Source organism: Siniperca chuatsi, linkage group LG20, assembly GCF_020085105.1.
Source record: "Siniperca chuatsi isolate FFG_IHB_CAS linkage group LG20, ASM2008510v1, whole genome shotgun sequence".
Taxonomy (NCBI): domain Eukaryota; kingdom Metazoa; phylum Chordata; class Actinopteri; order Centrarchiformes; family Sinipercidae; genus Siniperca; species Siniperca chuatsi.
In genome coordinates this window covers 19,502,106-19,520,952 of record NC_058061.1, presented here as the reverse complement: position 1 = coordinate 19,520,952, position 18,847 = coordinate 19,502,106, and the positions used below count along the sequence as shown (strand labels likewise).

Below are 18,847 nucleotides of genomic sequence, written 5' to 3'. Positions count from 1 at the left end.
ATGCACTGGCAGATGTGATATGATGACACACTACCTGATTGAGCTGGCTAGTGAGAGCAATGGAATAAGGGATGATCTCTTGAGGGTTGCCATGTTGGACTAAAGCCCACAGCTCTGTCTGGCTCTTTTTTCTGAGCCACTGACTGGCAACTTCGTCCCTTGCAGGATTTTCAACTGTCAACATTCTGGAGAAAGGAGCAATCAGGAATACTGAGAGTTCACTAAAACATGACACAAGAAATTGACAAGACATGTAATAACCTAAATGATTTTTCTAACCTTTGACTGAAAAATAAAGTATAGTGGCAGGTGTTGCACATAATTTTTTTGTTTATTTTGCTTTGGCTACATCAAATCCTGGTACCTTACCTGTTCAGAGCAATGACCTTTGCCCCCAGATGGTCCTCTATCAGCAATGTAACTGTGATAACTGACATGCCTCGTTCATGCCCAGGACTTCCCATTGGAACGAGGCTGCCAAATGTTGAACGAGTACCCCTATGAAGAGAAATTAAGACTAAAAAGATAAAAAGCTTAAATTTGACAGGAAGCAAACCCAAATTTACATCTTAATGCAGTTTTTAACATCAGGTCAGGATCGCACTTTCTTTTCTATTAATAGATGTAAGTTGAGGCCTGTATTCACCTGTACAGAGTGAGCAGGGGGCACATCATGCCAATGGTCTGGCATGATGCTACCTGGAAGGTATAGATCAGCTGAGAGGCCCTGCTTTCATCATCTTGCCACCCTGTCAAGAGAGAACAGATGTTAGTGAAACAGTCAAATTGTTGAAGAAGCATTTACTCAAAAGCTTGCTCAAAAGCTACTTTTTGTCCATTGAAAGCGACAAAGATATTGATGCTAAATACTTTTACTAATACCACAGTGTTACCTGAGCAGTTGTAGGTGACCACTGTCTCCAGCAGACGTATATCTGACTCTGGACTGAGATCACACAGGCCACCTCGTGGCGGATTGTTAGGTAGTATCGTCAGGCTGGCACTGCCCCACTGCCCTCTGCCAGGCTGGGATACATTGAGAGTGAAGGTATAACTCTGCCCAGGCTGCAGGACACCTGAACGCACCACCAAGTTAGGAGAATGTCTCCCTGTCGAGGTGGCGACCTTGTTAAGGTGAAGGGTCATGCCAGTCTGGTCCTCAGCATTCCATTTGTACTGTGAGAAGACACATAAATGAATCATAATAATACTGAATGTCTTATTGTCTGTGAATATTTGTATATTTCTTGGCTGCAAATAACAAACCATTGTATTGTTAATTTATCTACCTGATTAAGCATTGCTAAGATTGAATATAGATTAAACTGTCCAATTACAAATTAATTCTCTAAGCAGATAAACACCAAAATTAAAAAGATAATGAATAACAGCAGAGACTGCAGCAGAGGAAGCACCGTGCGTTGATAGGTTTTCTTTCCACTTGTATTACCGTTGCATTTTTACGTGTTATGTTTTTAAAGAAATGTTTTGCCTTATGCTAGGATTTTTTTCCAGTACCTTCAACATATTCATTTTCTTCAGAACACCACTATTTAACAGATTTTTTCACAAACATTGGTGAAAGTGAATTTACTTAAAAAATTACTTTACATGTAAGCTGAACTTTAGTATCAGAATCATTACCTGAGCCTGGTCGTCACACTGTCCACACTGTCCAGAGAGGATAATGGGGGTGGTGTAACTAATGTGGTGAGGGGAGGACAACACAGAACAGGACACACATTCCACAGTTACAGGAAGCACAGGAGCTTCACACACAGTCACCTAAAGATAGGAGAGATAAGTGTCTTGTTCAACTAAATTCGTTGGTGTGCCATTGGTAAGTTCTTCCATAATTGCCCAAGTCTCCAAATCTATTTGTTTGCAAGAGATATTCAACTTCATATAGTTTTTCTCAACTGAACAGCATGTACAAGAAAAAGCATGCTTTTGTGTGAGAATGGAGTGAGGTAATACTCACTGTCTGGTTGACAGAGGCAGGTCTTCTCCCTGCCTTGTGTACAGTTAGGGTGAAAACGTAGACTGTGCCTGAGTGCAGCTGGGTGCTGAGTACAATCATTCTACTGCTGCTACTCCCAATGAGCTGCTTTACAAAATGAGACTCTGTTGAGTTCTGAAAATACAAACACCCAGGTGTTAGTAACACCTACAGTGGGAGATGACTGTGTATCATATAATTAATGCTACCACTTTTGATGCGTTAAAATTTTATCTTAATTTGTTATCTCATGCTTCTTTATCCAACTCATAATAATAGCAAGTAAAGGTCCAGTGTGTAGGATTTACACACTTCCAAGCGTGTAGGAGTAACTACGGTGGCCGCAAAAGTTGCAAAAAACGTGATCAGCCCTATCTACAGCCAGTGTTTGGTTTGTCCGTTCTGGGATACTGTAGAAACATGGCGGTGCAACATGGCGACCTCCGTGGACCTCCCGCTCCCTATGTAGATAAAAACGGCTTATTCTAAGGTAATGAAAACACAACAATTCTTATTTTCAGGTGATTATACACTAATTAAAATATACTTATAAATATTATATTCCATTTCTGTGAATTGCTCCTCCTAACTGTTACACACTGGATCTTTTAACTTTAATAGAATTTTTATTACACTAAAGTTGCTTTAACATCAAGAGGCCTTTACCACTGTCATGAAGGTCCAGTGATACTGCAGTGTATCCTCCACTCCTGGCTCTACGTCAGGGTCTTGGGACTCAGATCCGTCCAGGATGAGGTCACTAAGGCTGGGCCACAGTCTGTGTGAGCCTCCCTTGATGACAGCTACCAGTGGGGAGTGGACTACTGTAACACTGGTTTTTCGTTGGACAAGTAGAGGAGTTCCCTGGAGTGAAACGGTGAATACCAGGAAATACTGTCCCATATCGAGAGTGTGCTTTGGGAGTAAGAGAAAAGTTGAAGTTGCATCTACCTGACTTCTAAGAATGACTTTGTTCCCTGATAATTTTAACTTGGCATTGGTACAATCTGACTCTTTGAGTATCTCCCATAGGTATGTGGTTTTGTAAGCAGAGCAGTTAATGTCCACATTTGCTTCAAAGAAACTCGGTCTAGACCTGAAGATAGTAGAGTGGCTCTGGACAAGAGAAGCTTGAGGGCTGGAACACTGGGGCTCCTCCACCTCCATGTGTAACTGTGTGGATACGTGGCTGACACTGTTGAGAACTTTAACCATAACACTGTATTTCCCAGGAGTATAATAAGTATGATTGACTGTGCTTAAGTCAGTCACCAATGCTTCAGTGGAGTCTCCAAAGTCCCAGAGGTATCTGAGATTGCTCCCTCCATTTGCTTTTGCAGAAAACGTGACAGAATGCCCAACAAATATTCTTTCTGAATGACAGACAAGCTTGACCTTCTTAACAGGCCACTGAACTGTAGCAGTATCATTTAGTGTCTTGGAACAGACTCCATTGGTGGCTAGCACGCTAACAGACAATAAACCACTCTCTGGTGAAGTAAAGATCACTTCTTGTCCCATGAGCCATGTGGGCTCAGACCCCACCAAGTGAAATATCCAGGTGTAGTTGACTGGAAGTCCACTTCGAATTTCTGCCTTGAACTGGATTCCTTTCAGAGCCTCCAGAGGAACAGAACAACAGTTCAGAAGTCGCAAACCTTGAATATGCTCAATGACCAGAATACTGGAAGACACCTTGGCACTACTGACCTGGTTCCATGCTTTCACTGTAACTAGATGTGTCCCTGCTGGAAGGCTTGATGTGGTGAACCGCCCTTCGAGAATGCCCTGACTATGAATCCAATCTTTGCTTCTAAATGTTATAACAAAGCTTACATTGCTTCCTTTGGAGATTGTTGGAATAAAACTAACTTGTTCCTCGGTGCAGAAAGAAGACTTGGAAATGTTCAGCATTAGACTTTTGATTGCATCCTGGACTGTGACACTGTGTGAAACCATCTGCCAATTTATACCATTGGAGACATTCAAAAACACCTGATAGATGCCTGCATGTGGAAAAATGTAGACAAAGGTCTGATTACTGGCATTAAAAAGCATGGTTTTGACATCTCTAACTTTCCAGTTCCAGTGCAGATCACTACCCTTCCGAATGAGGCCATGGAATGGAACGGCAGCACTTGTGGTGATATAAAATGGATGCATCTTTCCTTCAATTTCAAAGTCCACCTCTTGGACCTCCTCCTGAACGTTAAAGTCTTTGGTGACATTGCTGTGGCTGAGGACATTCTGAACTGAAACTTTGAGGAGACAGTTGCCCAAACTTGTAAAAGTGTGGAGAAGAAAGGGTGCATGTGTCCGCAGGGGTGAAAGATCAGATTTCATATACCAAAGGTACTGTAGGTCTGATCCTGTAACCACGGATACAGAGATATTCACTACTTTCCCTAATGCCACAATGCTTGATTGTGTTGTAATGTGTGGACTTGTTACACGCTGTACTGCCACTAAAGAAACAATGCTGGTGACCTCACCCAATTTATTAAAAGCTCTTAGCTGAACTGAAATCCCACCAGGAGCTTCAGCTAACATGTGAAAAAGCTCTCCATCACCAGTAATTTGTCGGTTTATTTCGCTCTGTGTTGCAAGCCAGTGATAAGTGACATTGGAGCCCTTGGTGATTGAAGCAATAAACGGCAGTTCCTCTTGGGTTGGTATGTATTTCATGTTTGTCAGGTTCTGACATTCAATCTGAAGACCCTCTATTCTTTCAAAGACCTCAATTAAAATAGCTGCCTCTTTTCTAATCAACAAGTTCTGTGCTATAACCCTCACTTGATACACTCCTGGTTTCAGGAAAGCAAATCTAAACTGATAAGTACCCTGTTTGGTTGAGGTCACACCGTCCACAGTCCAGTAGTAGTTGCTGCTACTGATAGCACTGCTAATTGCTGAGATAAGAGTTTCTTCTCCAACTACAGCATAAGGCTGGTTGGTGTGAAGTGAAAGGTCTGAAACAGGAAGTAAAACATTCACTTTAATGGTCACAGAATCACGGCTAACAGCGTTAAATGCTGTGGTGGTGACTGTGAACTGACCCGTCGAGGTAAAGACATGTGACACATTTTGCTTCTGCTCCACCGGAGAGCCATCTCCAAAGTCCCACAGCACTGACACATTGCTGCCAGTGCAACTAGCAACCCAAAATGATGCTAATGTATTGACCATCAGTGTGTCATTTTGACTATCATGCGCCACAGACAGCTCACTTACAGGGTTTTGAATGGTGATACTAGCTTTGGCTGTTTTGTTGTTGACTTTGTTACTTGCCGTTACTGATACTTCTTCAACACCTTCTTCTTTAAAGCTGAAACACTTTTGAGCATTTTCTGTCATGGCAATGAGACTAGAGGGCCTTCTAAACCACTTAAATTGGTAACCTATCATCCGTTCAGGGGAAACTAACACCCTGAAGCATACCTCTTCTCCTACTGCCACTACTTCCTGTGATGACTGCACTGTCATGTTGGTTATTGGTGCTTCGACACAGATACTCGTATTAAATAACACAGATGTAACAGAACTAAACACAGTCAGACTAATATGAAAAATCCCTGGGCTTTGATATTTGTGCATGACTGTTGACTGTCCCCTCACTACAGTCAGAGGTGATCCATCTCCAAAGAGCCAATGGAAAGTCATTTTGGATATGTTCCCATTAACCAGAGCTGTAAGCTGTATGTCTCTTTCACTCATGTGACATTCTGTAGGGAGAACTCCGCTAATAGTCAACCTATAGACCTCTACACTGATAGACTGATGAGCTTGGCTGACAGAATTTGAGACAGTTAAACTGACTGTATAGTTCCCTGGCGACTTATAGATGTGGGAGATTGAACCATTTGTAAGGTTTCCCTGCAGGGACCCATCACCAAAGACAAAATTCCACATGAGACTCGTACCCGTGGCCACTGTAGCTCTGAAATCTGTAACAGAGCTTAGTTCACTGGGTCCGTTGTAGTTGAACATTAATCCAGAGATTTTCTCCATAACTTCCAACATGAGCCATGTGGTCAGGACTGCAAGAGTGTTGTTAGCACACACTGTGATGTTATAAACCCCTGCAGAAGTAAAAGTGTGGCTGACTTTACGGTGGATACCTTGGACAGCTTCGGAGCCATCACCAAAGTCCCATGTGTAGATGACAGCATAGGAGGAGGGCTCTGCGGAAGCTTCCAGAAGGAGAGTCTGTTTGACGAGGGGCATGGGAAGCGAAGAGGAAATGAGGAGGTGATTTAATTGAGGGCGGGCGCTTATCTTCATGGACGCATCAGTGTTGTCATATTGGTTGGAGACTTGGACATGAAGTGTGTAGTCATCTGCATAAAACAAACACACAGGAAGATAGATTTTACCTTGATGGACTTAATAGTAAGTACAAAGCACAGTTTCTATCAGTGTCATTCTTATCACCAATGTCACCAAAATCAGGAATTTTCAAATTCTACATTATGTGGCTTTGAATAAATAAGCTGTAAATACAACACTGACATATCATCACCTTATAAAGTTGATATGGTTAACTTGTTAGATCATTACAGATCCAGCAGACATGGAGCAACATTAGCATGAACTTAAGGTTGCGTTTCTGGCCACCCAAGGAATGTAAGTCCAATATTCATTCTCCTTTAAGCTCTGGTTTGGTCTGCACCAACTCCTTACGTGAAATATTGGGCTCCATGGCTGCTAAATGCTCCACTATGTTCATTAGTTAGATGCTAAGTTATTGTGTCTGTTGTTTGGTAGGAGGCATGCAGTGGGTTTATCATAACTTATTTGCTGAAAACAGCAAACTGCTGCTGTTGGAGACGGAATTATAGAAGTTGCAGACCATGAAACCAAAACAATAAGCTGAAAGATGCTAAAATGCTTTGTAGAACTGAAAGAAACTGCAGAGTTAGGTGATAATTATCTGTGGGTTCGTCACTACAAGCAACCTCTCTCACATTATACATAGTCAGTTGACCCATTGTAAATATAAAAATATTGATTAGTGCAGCTGTTATAGTTTGTGTGTATTTACCTGAGATGGAATACGTATAGTTCACCGAATCATGGATATACACTTGCTTCTCTCCTCTTGCCATAAGCCTTTCCATGTTCTGACATGGAGCAGACTTGGTGTGTATCACTTTGCTACTGCCATCCCCAAAATCCCATCTACATGACATATACCACATGGGAATTTAGACAACCAGACAAACAACTTTACAGGTACATTTCAAGTGGTAGTCTTTGTTGTAAAGTCAAGGGTATACAGCATAACATCCCAATGATTTTGAGGGTTATGGGTAATGCAATGCCTTACCTGAACGTGACTGGCAGGGAGATGTCCACTTTGACCCTGAGGGTGTAGAGGTGTGTAGCATCCACAGCTACGACCTCCCTGACTAACAGAAACTCTGGCCCAGCCAGTGGGGTCATTTCATCAGCAGTCAGGAGGATTTGCTGGCTTTGAGAGCTCACAGGGTTGGAAGCTGTCACCTAGCAGAAAGATAAAAGGTTAGGCTACTGCTTTTTTATTTTTATTTTTTTACAATTATGGGGATCCTGAAAATGTAAAAATGTAATTTAGTAATAAATCATGAAGTTGAATTTTTATATTTAAAATCGAAAAAATAAGTAACTGAGCAAATTATCTTACCCTGAGCTTATACTCAGCAGGTTTCTTGAACACTACACTGTAAGATTCTCCTTCATGGGCAAACGTCTCCAGGTTGTCAATCACCCATGTGAATTTGACTGAGGAACCACTCTCCACCTTGGCTATAAATGACTACAGTGTAAAAAAGACAGATATCAATATGAGGGAATATATAATCAAACTAAGGTGACTTTTTGTTTTACATGTCCACATTCCTTTTTTCACAAAATGTGAAAGGATATACTAAGAGTCTACAGCCATGCTAGCAGCTCTAAGGCAGTAAGCAGTTGCAGTGCTTTGAGTGTAATTCTAAAGTATAAAGGTTAACATGCTCACAACGACAATATTCACATGCCGGTGTTCATGAGGTAATGTTGACCATGATGAAGGCCACGAGCCAAAACGTTTTGGTCTCACAGTGAAGTCTTGCTGGAGTCTTTGACCTCTTCAGTGAGTACCATATTTACCATCTTTGTTTAGCATGCTAACATTTGACAACGTTGCCATCTCTAGAGCCACGCTGCTAACATGATCACTAACAATATTTGGTCAAATAAGAAGAATGTGTGTGTTGTAAATTCATTTTTGCAGTCTCACCTGTGGAGTCTCTACAAGCATCCTCAGGCATCCATGTGGCTCAATACTAAGCCCTTTCACTGCCTCGTAGCCACAAACCCTCACACTCACACTCTGAGAGCCTACTATATCCATCACACTGATGTTCAGCGTTTGAACCCCCACTGAGGGCAACTCCACAGTCACAGAGGAGAACCAGGCATCGTGGGACTGTCTCTTACAGCCAGGCCAAGACTGAGCTACCTCTTCAGGGCAAGATGGAAGGAAGGGGACCCCAGTCTGGAGAACTGGACCTGACCATGAGCTCCTGGCTTTCTCTCCAAACAGGACCTTGACAACAATGAGTGTTGGGACGTTGATTTGGACATGAATCTGATTCTTTTCATCTGGCAGGGGGTGGATGACATCAAGCCCATATTCAGACCTCAGACTTGGAGTAAGACCAGTTGTCAGGGCCCAAATATCTGGAGCTGTGGTTGTCTCTCTGTGGGTGAAGCCAAAGTTATCATCATGCTCAGTACCTGTGTGAAGATTGTCCATGTACAGCATCCTCAGATCACACACCACCCCATCCACCCACTGGCCTCTTTGGGGCAGGGAAGTGAGGCCTCCCTCCCACCAGCCTCCCCATTCCATCCCTCTAAGGGACATGTAACTCTGGCGCCAAGGGGAGTTTAGAGAAGCTTCACTGTTCAGGCAATGTAGGAATGTTCCAGAGTTGCGAGTGTGTTGTATAGCCACAATATCATCAGGGTACACCATGATCGCTCGATCTGGAAGAAGCAGCTGTTACAGAAAAAACAGAAAACTGTGTAAGGAATGTATTTTAAAATATTTTGTATTCAACAACATAGGTCCATAGTGGCTGCAGGAAAAGCCAATAACATGGAACAAAGGTTAACTCACGCTTATTGTTTTTAGTTCAGAGCTAGGGTTTAGTCTCAGAGGCAGGTCTGCCACCAGGTGGTAGAAAGGTGGTATTGCAGGGTATCTGGGAGGTAAAGCAAAGCCACGGCCCCTTGCTGCAGAGTCGTAGGGGCTGCAGGGAGCGGTGTGGCTCACACAGGCCTCCAGCAGATGGCACCAGTACTGGCCCATGCTGCAGCCCCCTGTGGTGTTACACAGTGGTACTGCTGAGCAGCAGGTGAATGGATTAAGGAGAGAGCTGCAACCTGAGGAGAGGAGAGGCGAGAGGAGAGGAGATTATTACCTACAATATTAAACAAACAGGAGCTTTCAGAAAACCTTCATAGCAACTGTTGTACTGTACCTGGAGGTACCAGGTGGTGGTTGGGGTTGCAGTAGGGTCGGAGGATCTGGACACGGGCCAGAGAGGACACTGGGCTGGGCTGGACAACCAACTCCACTGATACCAACTGACCTGCATGACTGAACCACATCCCTGGGAACAGCTGCATCTGTGGGTGTCAAAGAAGCACTAAAATATAAACCAGCAACCAGGGTTCAAATAAAAAGCTACGGGGAACTCGGCTCCCCTTAAAGAGACATGAGCTCAGAAAGCCTTGTTTGAGAAATGTAGGTCGAGCTCTAAAGTATCGTAATTTTTGGCGCATGTAGGCAATATTTGTGTGAAAGATTGTACAGTGCTGCTATGCACATGCTTCCAGTTTGATGTAGCCTGTGTGATATGTAATGCTATATTATTTTGGCATGTGGTGTTTCAATCCTCTCCTCTCTTTGTCAGGTGTTGACACAGTTTGATGCATAGCCGACTGTATGATGGTGTATTCGCATTGCGACGTTACCTCCAGAATGTTTTACTGTGCAGTGCGCATTGGGTATTGTTTTTAGTGTAGCTGTTATCTTGCAATTTTTTCCGTAAGACCAACATTTGGGGCTGTGGGCTTGTTCAAACTTGTCATGGGATGCAACCTAAGTCTGGTCTGTTTAACAAAGTAATGCAAACCATTGCCTGACCACTGTTTTTTATTGTTTCTCAGCAGAGAGCGTTCTGTGTGTGCGCTGAATAAAAATCCGGTGTTTATACACAACCCTGACTCTGTAAATGGAAAACAAAAAAAGTGGCTCGGACTGAGCCACACAACACTATTCCAGCCATGATTTGTGTGTCACTTAACGTTAAATGACTTGCCCACGGACATTCAGCTTACTTTCTAGTTTGCCAAGATATGCTGTTGTTGTGATGTTAGCTATAGGAGCGGGAGAGTTGTGAGTATCGCTGTCTGGAGCTGCTGTGCTGACTCTGGGAAACCATCTTGTCCTCTCTGGCTGTCGCTACAGCAACTGTAGCAACAGTTTGCTAACCCACAACCTAGATAAGCTAACCTACAACCTAGCTAATGTTAGTAATATTACTTGCTGTGTCGTTGTTTACTCTATATCATGGTATTTGTCATTTTATTGGATTTCTCCAGAATCGCATACCCCACCTTTAAAACAAAACATTGCAACGGTGAATAATTTTTCTGTTTCAAGTCAAGCCAGTTTTATTTATATAGCCCAATATCACAAATCGCAATTTGCCTCAAGGGGTTTTCTTGTCGCAGGCTAAATGTTCTCTGTAGTGAAATGTATTGATAGTATATTTTTGCATGTAGGCGGGCGCATTCATGTATGCGCGTGCATGTGTACAGCACCCTCCCACCCCTGAAAAATAGGGCAAAAGCCACAGTGTAATTAAACACTGCCAGCAATACAAATTCTGAAATTCTGTTAAGTACTTGGTCAAAGATTACGTCTCTAAGCAGGCAAACACATAATTAAATCAACTTTATTATTCAACCATCCTTTTGTTCGACATACCCCCACAGCCCTGTCAGGTAAGTACTCCTTCATACTACTTTACTTTAAAACTGCTTGTGTCCAGCCAGTCCTAAAAAAAAAACCTGGGCTTGATCCCACCCTCCTGGATAACTATTGCCCAATCTCCAAATTGCATTTCATTTTGAAGATTCTCTAAAAAGTTGTATCTAAGCAGCTTCTTGCTTTTGTGGAAAACTTAATACCTTTGAAAAGTTCCAATCTGGCTTTCATCAACACCACAGCACTGAGACAGCCCTTCTCAAAGTCACTAATGACCTTTTAATGAATGCAGACGTAGGCATGTGTTCAATTCTTGTGCTGTTGGACTTAAGTGCTGCCTTTGACACAATTTATCATGGCATATCTGGCACTGCACTAGACTGGTTCTCATCTTATCTGTCCAATAGGAAATTCTGTGTCAGCATTAATAACTTCACGTCATCCTTTTCCCATATCAAGTACCTCAAGGTTCAATTCTGGTACCAATACTGTTCTCCTTGCTGCTTGCTTGCTACAACTATTTTTCATGCACTTTCAACAAGTCACAACATGTTAATACTTCCTGAAGAAGTAACCATTTTCCAACATTTCACAGACGAAAAGCAATCATTTGAAAAAAGTCGGAAAACAAAAACATAATTCTGTGTTGCAGATTTCTGTTTTTCTTTTTTCCTTTCTTGTTAATCATCTCGCAACCATTCAGACTTATCTTGCAACCTCTTGGGTTGGGAACCAACATTTTAGACTGACACTTTACTGACCTCCACTGTGAGCTGACCGATGTCTGGGACATTGGGAAAGGGGTGTATCTGGGTCTGAGCATAGATGCCGGTCATGAGAACCAGTCCAATCAGGTAACTGTCCACAGATGGTAAAGATTCTGCATGAAGAGGGATTAACCAAAATTTTCTCATGGTACTTTCACAACACATTTCTAATATTATGAGCCATACACGAGGAGTGTTTTATATTAACGTGTGCCTCTGGTGTTCACCAATGAAATAAAAGTCTTACCAGTTACTTCTTTTTCACAGAGGAAGAGGTATCGTCCAGCACATTGAGTCTTCCTCCACCGTCCCTGTGTCCCCAAGGCCATCTGAGTACACCCCCCCTGACTTTCACTGCCTCCGGCCCACCATGCAGGACTTACTGGCTCCACATCCCCAACCTGGTCAGACCCATCTCCCCCCGATCCCTTCAGCCATACCCACACAGTGGTTTTCCTAAACCAACACAAAAACAAAGGGGGAAGGGTATATTAATAGATATAAGCATATATAAACACATGAAAGGAGACATTTTTGTAACACTCACACTGGAAAGGAGTAGTGGATGAGGTTTTGCAGCTCCAGGCTGTGAGCAGAAGCCAGATCTCCTCCCTGAGTCTCTCTGCATGAATCCTGTGCCTCAAACCATGAAGATGTCATCTCAGAGAGCCAATAGCATCGCCGGCTGGGCAGGTGGATCTGACCTCCTTTTGGACAAGAAATGTCCTCTGGAAGGTGGAAGGCTGGAAGTAAAAGTAGAAATACCACAATGTAAAAATCCTACATTCAAAACTGTGCTTAAGTATAAGTACAGAAGAATTATCAGCAAAACGTACTGTATCAAAAGTAAAAGTACTCATTAGGTAGAAATATGGCCTCCTACCTATATATATGGATCATTACTGCATCAGTGTGTAAGTAGCATTTTACTGTTATAGTTGGTTGAGGTGGAGCTTGTTTTAACTACTGTATACTGTTAGGTAGTTCATTGTTCTATAACATTATATCATATTTTCTGATAAATTCATATCAAGTTGAACTTTGTAAAATATTAATCTGAAAAGCAACTAGTAACTACAGCTGATAAATGAATGTATTGGAGTAAAAATTACAATATTTCCCTTTGAATTGTAGTGGAGTAGATGTATGAAGCAGCATAAAATAGAAATACTCAAGTAAAGTACCTCAAAATTGTATTTAAGTACAGGACTTGAGTAAATGCACTTAGTAACTTTCCACCACTGGTTATTAGTGAACTAAAACTAAAAAAAGTTAGCTATTGATAATACTGTAATGAAGTAAAAGAAAAACTATATTACATTAGTACAAACTGTTTAAACAAAGTACATAAAAGCTTGAAATAATGTACAGTATGAGGTTAAAAATCCTTTAAATTAAACGATATGAGAAGGAGGGATCACTTGTGATGTCTGGTGAGGGGTCACAAGTAGATACAGTATTCCTGCATTTTAAGGGACCAACAGCCAAAAAGGTTGTATGGGAACCACTGAGTTATTGTATGTATTATACGCTACCTGCTGCAAACATAACCACAATACCCTTTCTTAACTTCTACCATAATTTAAAATTGCCACCTCTACACTAAAATAAAAAAAATCTAAATGACCCATCCCAATGAGAGTGTGAACCCAGCTAGTTAGCACAACTAGCAATGAACTGCCTCAATTAAACAGTGAATCAATTTCCTTTACAATACAAAATGATGATCACTGATTTGGGAAACTGTATTAGTCAAGTTAAAATTTGTCATGTTTTAAAGCATCTACTCAGCTGAAGTATCCAGCTCCAGGGTTGCTGTAGTTAACTCTGAACCCTCACCTCTCTGAAGGAGGCAAACGAAACCAGAATTTCCCAAAAGATTTTTATTCAGTACAAAATGAAGCTTCTCACCTCCAACTGCAGTGATCAAAACCACACAACGAATCCACAGTGCTTGTTTTTGCGGTGCAAGTGTACCTGTCATCTTGTAGAGCACATCATATCCTCCTTAAGAAAAAATACTCTCTCCCTAATCACCACAGGAGCATTGTTGAGATCAATGCACTCCCATCATTGCAGTAAATGTGCAGATTCTGCTCATACTTTTTCCTGTCACTGCCACAAGACTCTCCCCTCATCCTCAGTGTTCTTGTACGAGTTGAAACTGTTGTCTTCCTTTCAATCCCTATAAACCCAACTCTGTGTCTTCTACACATGCTCCCATTTCCCTCAACTAACCCCCCCTCCTGCAAACACACTATGAGTTATGGCGGTGTCGTTGTTTTAAAGGCCTTTTCTCCACTCTCTCTGAGCGCCTGGGTGACTTCTACTTTGTCTCTCAGCAACAGTTATAGAAGCAGAGTGGACAGAGGAGGCCAGCGCTGCTCTTTACCATGTTGTAAAACCCCTGGCACTCAATAGAAACAGCCGGGTTGCAGCTAAGGGTCCTGACAGAAACAAGTCTCAGAGACCAAAGAGTCATAGTCGTGTCAGTGTCAGTTTGTTTGGCTACAAAATGTTGTTTTTAGTTTTAGGAATTTAGAGGGATCAGTGTCTTTTGCTGGGTTGCCAAAACCTTTTTTTTTAATCTTGAAACATCTTTTTCCTGCATTGTGCCCACAGCCTGTTGTCCGAGCGCTAACACCAAGACCTCATCACTAACCAAACAAAGGCTCTGTGACGCACAGGCAAAAGACAAAGTTAAAAGAAAGGATGCCATCTGGGTTGCCTGGAGAGGGAACAGATAAAGCTGAGGGCAGCAATAAGGCAACCATAGCTGGGAATTGTCAGTCCATTGCTATGGATACGATTGTATTTCTCTTTATGAGACAGAACTTTTCCCCTCACAGGAGCAGCAGATTCGGCAAGGTTACATTGAATAAACTGCCAATTCCAACAGTGAAAGTCCATTTTATGCTACATTATATGTCCACTACACTACTGCAAGCCGTTTTAACAATTATTAGCTAAGTTTGACTATCTGGAATTAACATTACAGATATCAACAACGTCATTTTAACTAGTCATAAGTACATTACTTCGTGCACGAGCTGCAGCGTTAAAACCCTGTCAAAAACTCGAACTTAAGCCTCAGGCCGTTCTGACAAGGCCGTAAACGATAGTATGTTTGAATAGCAAGCAACTCCCGAGCCTCCCACTTGCTGTAGCTTCTGACGTAATTACAGATATCCGCAACGTCATTTCGCCTAGTCAAAACTCTAATTCAAGAATGGCAGAATAAAGATATCTCAAAAATGAGATATTTCTAATCAAAATTAATTTCAAGATATCTATAATTCGATAATAGATATCTACAGTTAAATTACGACTATTCCTAATTCCAGTTCAAGATATCTGCAAATCATTCTGACTAGTTAAAACTTAATTTAAGATCTCTAAAAAGGATAATGTAGATATCTTGAATTGAGGGGAATTGAAGATATCTTGAATTGGAATTATGACTAGTCACAAAGAAATTGTAGATATCTGAAACTGGAATTACAACTAGTCCTAATTCAGTTGCAGAATTGTAGATATCTGTAATGAGAAACCCCATACACATGAATGGCAAAAGTTTTTTGAATCGTACTAGTCAAAATGTAATTACAGATATCTAAAATTAGAGTTTTGACTAGGCAAAATGACATTGCAGTTATCAGTAATGAAAATCCAGTCTAGCTAATAAATGTTAAAACAGCTTGCCATAGATGTGTGCCATTGAGGAGTTCGCTACGTCACACAATCTCTCTTAGCCTTTTTAGTCTAATAAATAAACAAAATAAACTCACAAAATGTCAAGAAAGGAAAAATTCTGACACCTATTTAATGAATGTCCAGTCTAGCAAATAAATGTTAAGGCATGGGAGCTCGGTCTGATGAACGGTCACATTCCACAGGAATAAAGTACGTTATTTTCTTGCTCGTTGACTATTTCAAAATTACCTGCCATGTTTTAAACTTTTGCATAACATTATGCTGGGTTTCCCTGTAGTGGTGGGCCATGCAGATCCTGACACATCTCACATCAATTTAGTTTTTAGATGATTGCCTAAATGATAGCCACACTTAATAAATGCATATTGAATTTGCTGTGTGAAGTAGCACCTCTGCTTAAGTGTGTTAATGTTTTTTATTATGTCAGTGGAGGTGGTTTATTTTAGGCAAGTTGGGTGACTTCCAATTGAAAACAGGTGGAACGGGCTTGTCAGTCTTTGAGAACTGCCTCATCACAGAAGAGTTGGCTTATGGCTGCAAGGGAGTCCAAACTGCTATCAAAGCAAACCCTCTGGGAGCAAGTTGTTGTTTATCAATGTTGCCAGTGATTCACTAGCTCTTCACCAGTTTTAAAAGAGTTAGTTCATTCAAATCCCAAAAAATACAGTCCACTTCTGAGGAATCCACCACTTGGAATGCCCCCTGAAACCCACTTCTGAATTGGAAACAGTTCCAAATTTTAAGGGATTTTTTAGAGGTCGGTTCTACATTTGGTACTTGAAGAAACCAAGGAGTGAGATTAGCAAAGCAGAAAATATGGTCTTGGTGTAATTTATGGTTGTCGGTGGTGAATATCTCAAAACTATCTGCACTGGTTGATATTTCTTCTCTTAGGTTGGGAAAATTTAGGTTGGCAGGTTTTTTTATTTCCCCACTGACTCTAAGCAAAGGAGGCACATAAAAAAGCAAACCACCATTAGCACACCAAGTATAGATCCAGCAATATAGATCCAAACTCTTCCTGTGTAATAAAAATGTAGCTTTTTTTAATCCACAAATGTGAAGAATTTAACTGAACTGTTTTCCATTTGACCTGTACTGTGCATGCCGCTGCTTATGGCAGTAGTGTTCAAAGGCATCTTGCTACTTTTAACAGTCCACAAAAAGCAGAATGCTGCTCAGTGAACCTGTAAAGCTACAATGTTATGGATATCATTTTCTCTAATCAGCATTATCAGAATGTGCAAGCTTTTTTCAACCCCAGATCAGTCATAAAAATGATGAATAACAGTGGTTGTAGCTCAGTTAGAATTAAGTCATATCTGTTTCTCCCACACAGCAAATGCCTATTATTTTAGCTGGCAGTGACGCACAGAGGAGCAAATAACTGGGAAGGATGAATGAGAAGCCTCTTTTGTGTGTAAGTATTTCATTTTGTAGAAGCGAAGTAGGGATTTACAGAACAACTTCCCCTACTTCCAAAGTGCATGGAGAAGTCTGAAGAGGTCAAAACTCCAGCAAAACTTGTAGTATAGAGAACACTATTATTGTCAGATTAAGATTTTAATTTTAGAAGGGCATTATATATTTTAAACAAGTACTCTTCAGCATCCAATGATGTCACATGTTTGTAGTGTACTGTGGTGGAAAGTACATTTACTCGAATATATCAATATATCAACAACTATCAACCACCAGATGTCACTGAGCTTGCAGATCTAAGCTTCTAATCTTTTTTTCGCCCCAAAACATCATTAGGCTTCATCTTCTTGTCACTACTAATTAATACATGCAGGTTGGTGACTGCACATAAATCCCAGCATATAGCTTGGTCCTCCTTCAACCTGAGCAGATCTAATCAACCACAATAACAGCAAACACCTGTGTGGGTCTGCAGGGCAATAATATCAATGATAATACATTCTATTTTATAGGTTGATCATAGGCAAAGTTGTTCTGTCCGTCAGTCTGTCTGTTCACCACTTTGGTCCAGACTGAAATATATCAACAACTATTACATGGATTGCTATTGCATTTGTTACACATATTTTCAACGTTCCCAGAGGATACGTTCTGATGACTTTAGTGACCCTCTGACTGTTCCTTTCCTTTCTCCCATTTTTAGTTGTTGCCATGCTCCCAGTTACAGCCTTTATTGCTTCCATGGCTGTCTGAAGTGGAGTAGTGACATTTTTTTAATGGAGCTTTCTCGGGAGCTCGTCTTTAATATTAGAATTGCTCCTTAGCATACATCCAAAACAAGTAATATGAAATAAATACATTCAACATTCTCAGAGTTTTATAAGCTGAGAAATTGTTTTACATGCTTGTCACATGAAGAGCTGAATCTCAACTAGCACTGATTCCTGAGAGACAATTAGAGCTGATCAGCAACAGCTGTATCACCAGCATGATGGGCTTTTTAAAACCTCACATGTGGCACAGGTAGTATTTTCCCTTGGTGACTGAAGCAATGGGAGCTTTTTGGGTCTTGCTTATTTATGTGCTGACTGTTTGGCTCGCCAAAGGTTTTGATATTCCTTCTGTTTGAAGCAAATGTTTAAGAAAATGGTAGTGTAGTATAACAAATGTAGGAGTAAGGTCTTTTGGCATACTGGAGTATGCTTTGCCATGACTTTTGAAAGTTCCTTAATTCCTCAAATGTCATTTAACTGTAACAACTTGGTGTTGTGTTGTGCCATAAAACAGCATAAACATTTGATTAACAGCAAGTGTAATGTCCATAGGCTCTTGTTTGCCGGTTGGTGGCGCAAATGAAAGACGTGTTAATGGGCTGCAGAGGAGAATGCGAGGTAACAACATTTATGATTAAAATCTTTTCAGAGCTCCATTCTGACACTAAGTAACTTAATTTGTTCTATACGGCAGATTTGTCTCCCAATGAGATCTCCATAAAGAAGGCCCTTGTCCTTTTCCAGTCAATGGAATCCATGTTGCAGAAAGATGCTGAAGAAGGTGAGCAGGTTCTGTGAAACCCTACTGGCAAAATGCAAGTTTGTGTAGAACCTTGGTTCTTAACCTCACAATGTGGTTAATGAAGTGTTCAGTTTAATGCTTTATCTGGCTTTTGATCACCTGATACTGGGATTCCAAACAAGTGTAATTAAAACTACATTGACCATACAATGTCAAGTCAACTTTCTCTACTTAAAATCATGCAAACAATTATAAAATAGTATACCTACATACCATGACATCATGGATAAGGAAAGACCTCAATATTTGTTCTGTCAGGTCATATAAAACCACACTGGACTGGTGTTTTGGACCAATTCTGTAGTCTGTTAATAAATGTTTGAGCTTTAGAAACTCAGTCTCTTGGCA

The 18,847-nt window shown here is 41.1% G+C and overlaps 1 protein-coding gene across 8 annotated transcripts in view; it reads right to left on the bottom strand.

Moving 5' to 3' along the window:
* The window catches only part of pkd1b (polycystic kidney disease 1b), a 29,483-nt gene extending 15,463 nt beyond the window's left edge, over window positions 1–14,020 (bottom strand). For 3 of the 8 annotated variants that reach the window (XM_044179322.1, XM_044179323.1, XM_044179326.1), the window contains exons 1-17: window positions 13,700–14,016; window positions 12,336–12,531; window positions 12,036–12,244; window positions 11,783–11,901; window positions 9,508–9,655; window positions 9,144–9,409; window positions 8,259–9,023; window positions 7,662–7,793; window positions 7,326–7,501; window positions 7,041–7,177; window positions 2,666–6,336; window positions 1,982–2,134; window positions 1,645–1,785; window positions 894–1,176; window positions 647–749; window positions 370–498; window positions 35–185 (exon numbers count right to left, since the gene is read on the bottom strand). In XM_044179322.1, the coding sequence (XP_044035257.1) occupies window positions 35–185; window positions 370–498; window positions 647–749; window positions 894–1,176; window positions 1,645–1,785; window positions 1,982–2,134; window positions 2,666–6,336; window positions 7,041–7,177; window positions 7,326–7,501; window positions 7,662–7,793; window positions 8,259–9,023; window positions 9,144–9,409; window positions 9,508–9,655; window positions 11,783–11,901; window positions 12,036–12,244; window positions 12,336–12,531; window positions 13,700–13,772 (6,852 nt within the window). In that variant the 5' untranslated portion in view covers window positions 13,773–14,016. Of the gene's footprint in view, window positions 1–34; window positions 186–369; window positions 499–646; window positions 750–893; window positions 1,177–1,644; window positions 1,786–1,981; window positions 2,135–2,665; window positions 6,337–7,040; window positions 7,178–7,325; window positions 7,502–7,661; window positions 7,794–8,258; window positions 9,024–9,143; window positions 9,410–9,507; window positions 9,656–11,782; window positions 11,902–12,035; window positions 12,245–12,335; window positions 12,532–13,699 lie in introns of all 8 variants that reach the window. The other 5 variants (XR_006376016.1, XR_006376017.1, XM_044179320.1 and 2 more) reach the window with 3 other exon arrangements.
* Window positions 14,021–18,847: the final 4,827 nt, after the last annotated feature.